The sequence below is a fragment of the Carlito syrichta genome, unplaced genomic scaffold (genome assembly GCF_000164805.1).
Source record: "Carlito syrichta isolate Samal-C Ts95f unplaced genomic scaffold, Tarsius_syrichta-2.0.1 Scaffold72250, whole genome shotgun sequence".
Lineage (NCBI taxonomy): Eukaryota > Metazoa > Chordata > Mammalia > Primates > Tarsiidae > Carlito > Carlito syrichta.
Window position 1 is genome coordinate 253,346 of NW_007016346.1, and position 9,465 is coordinate 262,810.

At 38.8% G+C, this 9,465-nt stretch overlaps 1 protein-coding gene across 1 annotated transcript in view; it reads right to left on the reverse strand.

Moving 5' to 3' along the window:
* DOCK1 (dedicator of cytokinesis 1) overlaps positions 1-9,465 on the reverse strand; it is a 362,706-nt gene that overhangs the window by 67,626 nt on the left and 285,615 nt on the right. Inside the window, exon 13 of the mRNA XM_008052893.2 lies at positions 919-959. Within this exon, the coding sequence (XP_008051084.1) occupies positions 919-959 (41 nt within the window). The remainder of the gene's footprint in view (positions 1-918; positions 960-9,465) is intronic.

Below are 9,465 nucleotides of genomic sequence, written 5' to 3' on the forward strand. Positions count from 1 at the left end.
AAAATGAAGATGATACACAATGGTAGAATTTTACTCCCAGGTTTCTCATTCTTTTTCATGTTTTCCAGAATTTTTCTCAACCATTTGGCATGAGATACACAATGCTTGATTGTGATTTCCTACATTTCTACTGAATGCAAGTGTACTCCAAAATTCACACAAATATGAATCCAGAAGAATAAAGAGCTCCCATAATGACAATGAATGTGATCAGAAAAATTTATCTGCTATAAAGAAATAAAGGTAACTGATTATTTTTCAAAGATATTAAATTCATATGGTATTTTTTAAAAAGGAGACTAAAAAATATTAGAAATGAAAAAATTAGACAATTGTACTCAATGTAATAAACACATAATTAAACATTCATGCCATGCGGTTTATATCTTATCTTATGTTTCAAAGTGGTAATCTTGCTAGTTGTTTGACACTGAACCCCAAAAATGACCAAGAAAGAGAAGGGCTCAATCACAGTCCCCAACTCTAAGGAACAAGGCAAGTGATAAAGACATAAGAAATCATGCGACTATGGTGTCAAGAGTAGATTGAAAAATTACAACATTGCCTATTTCTAGTAAATTTATAACTAGATTTCTCATTTGATCATATATGATCAAATGTGAAACATTCAAAAGGGTCATATGAGTTGGTCAAGAGATACAAAAGCTTTGTGAAATAATCATTTATAGTTCTGCTTCTGAGTTGGCTCAATGTGACCACCAAGAACTCTGCATTGGTATGCACAAACTACATATGGGTTGAGAACACAGCTGAGAGCCACCAAACTCAAGTTTAGAGGCTTCACAATTTTCCACAAAATAAAGCTTTGGGGTTATAAAACATTTCTTAGCACAGATTTGACAAACAACAATTATGATAAACACGCAAAGAGTGAAGGCAAGTGTGATGTATACATACCTTATATACATTTCTTCTCTTTCAATTTCTTTGTAGAAATTCTGAAAAATTAAACCATAACACTGTGTTAAGAATCCTGCGCCATAAAAGGTGTCATATGTACATTGACAATTCAAGGTTCTTCAACTTGTGTCAAACATAGCGAAATGGACCCAGCTTTTTGGATGAGAACCATAAACGATAAAACCATCTTACACTGTTCTTCTTCTTTTTTAATTTTTTATTTTGATTTTTTGCTATTTTAACAATTACATTTCCTACACTGAACACTGTGATGACTAAAATCTACTCTGTCATTTGAAAGTCACTTGTCTCCAGTGGAAAGAAGGTACGATCCAAGGACATGATATCTGAACCACTATAATTCATTAGGATAAATGATTCCATAAATAAATCTCCCAGATTTCGGAATAAGCAAATAACCGTCATTAACATGATTTAAAGCTTGCTGGATCCAGCCTCAGCAAGAGCTCCAACAAGGCAATCTGATAATCTAGCCCTGAGGAGGCTAGCCCACTAGTCATATATATGTAAAGATAAAATACATTCAACTAACATCAGAGTTAAGAATTCACTTCCCAGTATCACTTCCTACGCTTTGAGTACTCAGTACACATATAGGGCTAGTGTTACTATATTGAACAGTATAGATATAGGACATTTCCATCATTCCAGAAATTTCTGGTAGATAGTGCTGTTCCAGACAGACAGATCTTCCAAACCACAGTAAGAAAATAGGTTGCCACTTTAAAAGTTTCCTGTGTATAAACACTGATGGAGAAAGGTTACTTAGCAGCTTACAACCAATGGGCTATTTCTACATGTTACTATAAAATATTAATACCATCTGAGCATAAGCATTTCCATCAAAATTAGATCTCTTCATGTGAATAGCTCCACAAACACTTGAAAATCTTTATCACAGATGAGGCACCAGAAAGGGATAGACGTCACTTAACAAGGCCTAGGATACGGAAACATAGCTACTTTCAATGTAAAATTTAGTACCCCAAAATTAGCAAAAGAAGGCACTGCTTCTAAGATTGATCTCTCTGCAAAGAAATGACAAGTAAGTATAGAAAATAAGCAGGGGCACATTTAGAAAAACGCACCAAGATTTTCAAATTTTATTGCATCTGACATTTTAATGTCCTCCAGTTCATATGACACAGCTCGGTAATGAGGATATTTTCAGCTGACAACTCAGAGCGACACAACAAAGTGAATCTGCATCAAAGACAGAGGATTAGCCCTTCATTTCCAACTCAAGTTCTCCAGTATTTACAAGCTATAGTTTCACACCATCCCCTTCTGTACTCGTATTTTTAATCCCTTCTACGGTTTTGATCATTTTCCTTTACAATTTCACAACGGGGATATCGTGTAACCTTCATTCCTCTCTCAGAGACACGGAAATGTCTTCTATTTTCGGCCTGTGCTGAGTCCTGTTCCCTTCCGAGGACTTCAAAACCTCTCCAGAATCGAAGCGCACACACCTTAAATCCCAATTTCTATATAAAACCTTTGTGTTTCTTACGTAAAAGTTCACGCTGTGCCCGCACTCCTTCTGGGCTCTGCAGGCAGCCTGCTCTCTCAAGATCCCCCTGCCAGTGCAGACTGACGTCTATACAAGCTCACAGCTCGGCTCCCAGAGAAACCCCATTGGGACTGGTCCCCAAACCCCGTGCCACCGCTGGGCATCGATCTTTCAGAATTTAGACATTTGTGTTACATTTCAATTTTGTAATCCGTGTCTAAAACAGATACCAAGATTTTTAGGATTCTGGTCCTAATCTGGTATTAATTAGCCTTGTAAAGGGGCCAAGAACAGAGTAACTGGCAACTGTAAAGTAACAATGATTCTACCAGTCTTAGAAATGGGATCTGTGGATGATTGCAGAGAACTCAGTGACATACTACAAAGTTAGCAACCAACAATCGAAGAATGCTTGTTTATGAAGTGGCAATGAAATTCTAGTCAAAAAATTACCAATATACATTTTGTGCAGTGGAAGGCAAGATCATGTGTAGACATGCTTGCGGGGGACGTTCTGGGGACTTAGGTGACTGAGCAGAAATGACTGCTCAAGTCTCTTGTTTCTTCATTTTAATTTTGCTTGTTTTTTAAGTTAATTTATTTATTTTTTTATTTTATTATAGAGACATAGGGTACAAGAAGGGACTAACTACACAAGTAGGCTGCATGCAGGTGAGGTTTGGGTCTCCAACGGACCCTCACTTCCCCTGTTTTGGGACCAGGTACCCTTTGTGTTGTTACCTATCCTCTCTCCTTCCCTCCCTCCCCTGGTGTGACCAGTGACTGTCAACCCCCCATGTGGCAATGTGATCAATGTTCAGGTCCCACTTATGAATGAGAACATTCAGTATTCAGTTCTTTGTTTATGTGATAGATCACTAAGTATGATGGACTCCAACTCCATCCAATTTGCTGCAAATCCATGATTTTGTTTTTCTTTATAGCTGCATAATCCTCCATTGTATATATGTACCATATTTTCTTTATCCAGTTCACTTTCAATGGGCAATAGGGTTGGTCCCTTGTTTTTGCTATTGTGAATAGTGTGGCTGTAAACATGCATGTGCAGGTGTACTTTTTGTAGAATTATTTATGTTCCTCTAGTGACATTTCCTGGAGAGGGATTGCTGGATTGTATGGAAGGTCAACTTTTAGGTCTTTTAGGAATTGCTATACTGCTTTCCATAGGTGATGAACTAGCTTGCGCTCCCATCAAGATTGTAGAAGCATTCTCTTTTCTCCACACCCATACCAACATCTTACCATTTTTTTTTTACTTGTTAATGATGGCCATCCTTACCTGAGTTAGGTAATGTCTCACTGTAGTTTTGATTTGCATTTCTCTGATGATTAGTGAGGTTGAGCATTTTTTCATGCATCTTTTGGATGCTTGTATATCTTCTTTTGAAAAGTATAACTCATATCCTTTGCTCATTTTATTAATAGGATTGTTTTTTTTCCTTTCAGCTCATTTGAGTTCTTTGTAGATCCTGAATATTAGGCCTTTATCAGATATATAATTGGCAAATATTTTTTCCCATTCTTTGGGTTGTCTCTCCACTTTCTTGATGGCTTATTTTGCTGTGCAAAAGCTTTTCAGTTTTATGAGGTTCTCCTTGTCTATCTTAGCTTTTATAGCATTAGCTTTTGGGGACTTGGTCAATAACCTGTTACGACTCTGATGTGCATAAGGGTGTTTCCCATGTTTTCTTCTAGGAGGATTTTTATAGTTTGAGGTTTTATGTTTAGGTCTTTGATCCATTTTAAGTTGATTTTTCTATATGATGATAGGTAGGGGTCCAGTTTCATTCTTCTGCATGTGGTCAGCCAGTTTTCCCAGCACCATTTGCTCAATCTGGTTTTCTTTTCCAGTTATTGGTGGCTTTGTCAAAGATGAGTTGGTTGAGACTGTGCTTTTGCTTCCAAAATCTCTGTCCTATTCCACTGGTCTTTGTGTCTATTATTGTACTAATACCATGCTGTGTTAGTTACTGTAGCCTTGTAATAAAGTTTAAAAAGCCTGGAAGTGAGATAGCTTCTGCTTTGTTCCTTTTGCTGAGGATTGTTTTGGCTATTTGTGCTCTTTTCTGTTTTCATATGGATTTCTGTATTGTCATTTCAGGGTCCAAGAAAAATGATATTAGTAATTTGATGGGTATTGCATTGAATCTGTAGATTGCCTTGGGTAGGATGAATATCTTGACAATACTGATTTTTCCATTCCACGAACAAGGAGTTCTTTTCCATTTGTTTGTGTCATCTTTGATTTCTTTGAGCAGTGTTCTGCTGTTCTCCTTGTAAATGTCTTTCTTTCACTTCTCGTGTTAAGTGGATGCCAACAACTTTCCTTCCTTCCTTCCTCTCTCTCTCTCTCTCTCTCTCTCTCTCTCTCTCTCTCTCTGTGTTTTTCTTTTTTTGTGGCTATTGTGAATGGGATTGTGCTTTTTAATTGATTATCTGCCCACTTGTTGCTGGTGTATAGAAATGCAACTGTCTTTTGCACATTGATTCTGTACCCTGAAACTTTACCAAAGTTGATTATCAGTACAAGGGGCTTTTGATGGACTCCCTTGGATTTTCAAGGTATAGAATCATATCGTCTGCAAAGAGGGATACCTCAACTTCCTCTTTTCCTATAGGGATACTCCTGATGTCCTTCTCTTGCCTGATTGTGCTGGCAAGGACTCCAGCACTATGTTGAACAGGAAGGGTGGAAGTGGCATCATTGTCTTATTCCTGTTCTCATGGGGAATGCTTCCAACTTCTGCCCACTGAGCAAAATTTTGGCTGTGGGTTTATCATAGATGGCTCTTAATGTTTTGAGGAATGTTCCTTCTATGTCTAGGTGTCCAAGGATTTTTATCAAGAAGGGATGCTGGGTTTTGTCAAGTGCTTTTTCTGCATCTAATGATATCATGTGGTTCTTGTTTTCACATCTGTTAATGCAATGAATTACACTTATGGTCTTGCAAATGTTGAACCAGCTCTGCGTCTCAGGAATGAAGTCCCTCTGGTCATAGTTGATGATCCTTGTGGTGTGTTGTTGGACCTGATTTGCCAGAATCTTGTTGTGAATTGTTGCGCCTATGCTCATTAAAGAGATTGGCCTGTATTCTTTTTCCCTATTGGGTCTTTGCCAAGTTTGGTATCAGTGTGATATTAACTTCATAAAATGATTCGGGAAGAATTCCATCTTTCTTGATTGATTGGGATACTTTTGATAAGGTTGGCATCATCTCTTTCTTTTATGTCTTGTAGAATTCAGCTGGAAAGTCATCTGGTTTGGGACTTTTTTGGTAGGTAGATTTCTCATGTCCTGAATTCTTATTGTTCTGTTTAGGGATTCAATTTCTTCTAGTTTCAACCTTGGGAAGTTGTATGATGTCAGAGAGTCTTACATTTCCTTTAGGTTTTCAAGTTTATTTGCATATAAGTATATATAGTTATCTCTGATAATCTTTTGAATCTCCTTGGGGTCAGTTTAACCTTGCCTTTTGCATTTCTAATTGTGTTTTATTTGGACTTTCTTGCTCTTTTTTTAAGTCAGTCTGGCCAGGGATCAATCAATCTTATTTATCCTTTCAAAGAACCAGATTTTTGTCTTGTTGATTTTTTTCTACGATATTTTTGTCTTCCATGCCCTAAAGCTGTGACTTTATCTTGGTGATCTGGATTCTTTACTGAAGTTGATCTTTTGGTGTTCTTGCCTTTCCAGTTCCCTTAGGTGTGACATTAAGTTGTTTACTCATGAACTTTCTGTTTTCTTGATATGTGTGTGCAATGCTGTGAATTTTCCTCTTAATACTACTTTCATGGAATCCCAGAGATTCTGATGTGTCTTTGTTTTCCTTTGTTTCCAAGAATTTTTTCATTTCTGTCTTGATATTGAGGTTAAATCAGAAGTTCTTCAGCAGCATGCTGTTTAGTGTACATGTCTTTGTATGTTTTGGGTGGATCTTGTTGGTGGCAATATGTATTTTTATTCAACTGTTACTGAGAAGATGCATGGTATTATTTCTATCTTTTGGAAATTGTTTATGCTTGATTTATATCTGAGAATGTAAATGATCTTGGAGTATGTTCCATGCGCTGATGAGTAGAATGCATAACCTGCAGTTGTTGGGTGAAGTGTTCTGTAGGTGTCTATTAAGTCCATTTGGCCGATCTTCAAGTTGAGGTTCTGGATCTCCCTAATGATTTTTTGCCTTGATGAACTCTCTAGAGCTGTTGGTGGTGTATTTAGGTCTCCAGCTATGATTGTGTGAGAGTCAATGTCATCTCTTAGTTTATCCAGTAAATTTATAAAACCTGGTGCTCTTATGTTGAATGCATATATGTTTAGGATGGATATTTCTTGTTGGTGGTTTGAGCCTTTTATCATAATGTAGTGTCCTTCTGTATCCTTTTTAATTTTTAATGGCTTGGTTGCTTTGTCTGATATTAGAATAGCTACTCCTGCCTTCTTCTGTTTTCCATTTGCCTGGAAGCTCATTTTCCAGCCTCCAACTTTGAGTCTGTGGGTGTTCTTTGGAGTGAGATGAATTTCCTGGCGGCAGATTGCTGGGCTGTGTTTTTTTTTAAATCTAGGTTACCACTCTATGTCTTTTTAGTGGTGCATTAGTCTATTCATGTTCAGGTTGATTATTGAAATGCAAGTTTATCACTGCCAAATAACTCCTAAGAGTTGCTATGTTTCCTTTCAACTTTTATATTTATATATATGTGTCATAAATAGACCCTGAACAATTATAATGCTATAAGAAAGTGATTGGCAGTAGTGAGAAACTTTCAGGGGAGGGGGGTTGGGATTGGCAGTTGAGGGAAACTGCTAGGGGAGGGAGGAGCATGCTTCATTAACAAGGGTACCTGCATGATCAATGTTTATAAACTTAACCCTGAAATGTACCCCACATTTTTATAATAAAAATTAAAAATAAATACATTTAATATTTAATATGTGTGTGCGCGTGCGCGCTTTCATTTTGTGAGTGCTCTGTATGCTCTGTTAACACTGAGTTTACCTGTACTTTGTGATGGGTGATGGGCATGACTACTCTTTTATTTTTTTTCTGTGTTCAAGATCTTCTTAAGCATGTCCTGAAGGGCTGGTCTGGAGGTGGCATATTCTCTTAGGGACTGATGTCTATGAAGGTTTTTAATTCCCTGTCACTTATGAAACTTAGCTTGGGAGGGCAGAAAATTCTTGATTGGAATTGCTTATCTTTAAGAATGTTAAAAATTGGACTCCAGTCACGTCTGACTTGTAGTTTTTCTGCAGATAAGTCTGGAGCAATTCTAATGCATCTTCCCTAGTAGGTAGTCTGATTTTTCTCTCTTGCTGCCTTTAGGAATTTTTCTTTCATGCTAACTTTGTGGAGGCAGATTACTATGTGTCTAGGGGTTGGTCTTCTCATGTGATGGCTTGTGAGAGTTCTCTGAATCTCAGTGCTTGAATGATTGCATCTCTGGTGAGATGAGGAAAGTTTTACTGAATAATCTCATGGAATGCTTGTTCCAAGGTGTTCTCCATTTCCCTTTCTGCTTCAGGGATACCAGTCAGGTGTAGGTTTGGCTTCTTGATATAGTCGTACATCTTCTGGGGCTTTGCTCTGTCTTTTTGAGGTTTTTTTCCCCCATGTTTTGAACAAATTGGCTGAATTCCATATTTTATTCTTCAAGTTCTGAGATTCTTTCCTTTGCTTGGCTGATTCTGTTCTTTATGCTTGGTAATTTGTCATTTTTTTTGAGGGTGGAGTTCTTTCTTTCCATTATTTCAGAATAGGCTTTTTTGAAATTGCCCAATGCTGCTAAGATTTCATTGAATTTTGCTTCTTGTTTCTCTTGGTTCCTGTTCATTTTTGCCATCCAATCTCTAATTTCGGTGGCTGTCATCTAGGGCAATTCATTCTGGGAGATTTCCATTGTTTGTGCTCTGGTGGCTATTTTTTTGGGCACTGTTTCTTTAGGACTCTGGGAGTTGGCTGTGCTTCTCCATTGATTTTGCCTCATTTGTGACAGGTCTTGTTTCCTTCCCTATAATTCTGTCACTCAGTGAAAGAGGGAGAAGCATTCACTTCTGCTGTTTGCTCTGTCCTGTGGCAGGATACCTTAATTGCAGGTTCTCTTTCTCTCTGTTAAACTAATCCAGTCAATTTTCAGCTCTTGTGCTAGGAGGGAGTGAATTGACTCATCTTGGAATCACTTATCCCTCTCCTTCACTGAGCAGAGCTTCTGACTCTGTCTGAGACTGGAACAGGGAAGGCAGGGGGTGCCTGGAATCCCATACCTGCCATTGCTTTCTGGTCTCTGTGTGTACAAAGGGACCCCTGCTGGAAGCAGAGTGTACTGGTGGCTGGGTCCCTACTCTCTACTCTGCTCCACATGAGAGGCGCCAGTATGCTTCTCCACTAGCTGCTGGTGGCAGGTGTGCCAGTCAGATTCCCTCTGCAGGTGGTTCTCTTTCTGCCTGGGAATGATCGGCCATGACAGCAGCTGGTGTGTGGGTCCCATTCCCCATTTCACTTGGGCTCTGGTTGCCCACTGCTGTGTCCCAATTAAAGCTCTTCCCATGTGGGACTTATAGCTCATACATAGCTGGGAGGGAGTGAACTGAATTGAGCCATCTTAGAATCACTCAACCTCCTCTTTCATTGAGCAGAGCTTCCAGTTTCATGCTAGCCTGGAACAGGGCAGGGGGTGGGATGCCTATAATCCCCTGCCTGCTGTTGCTTACTGGTCTTTGTGTGGACAAAGAGACCCCTGCTGCATACAGGGTGTATTGGTGGATGGGTCCCTACTCAGCAAGAGAGGCTCCAATCTGCTTCTCTACAATGGACTTAAAGGTCATTTGGTAAATTCTATTGTTCTTTATTTTATTTTTAACTTTAGACTTCATGGGGATTCTCTACTAGCTGCTGGTGGGTGGGTGTGCCAGCCAGATTCACTTTACAGGCAATTCTTTTCCTGCCTGGGAACAGGCCACCATGGAAGTGGCCAGTGGGGGGGGGGGG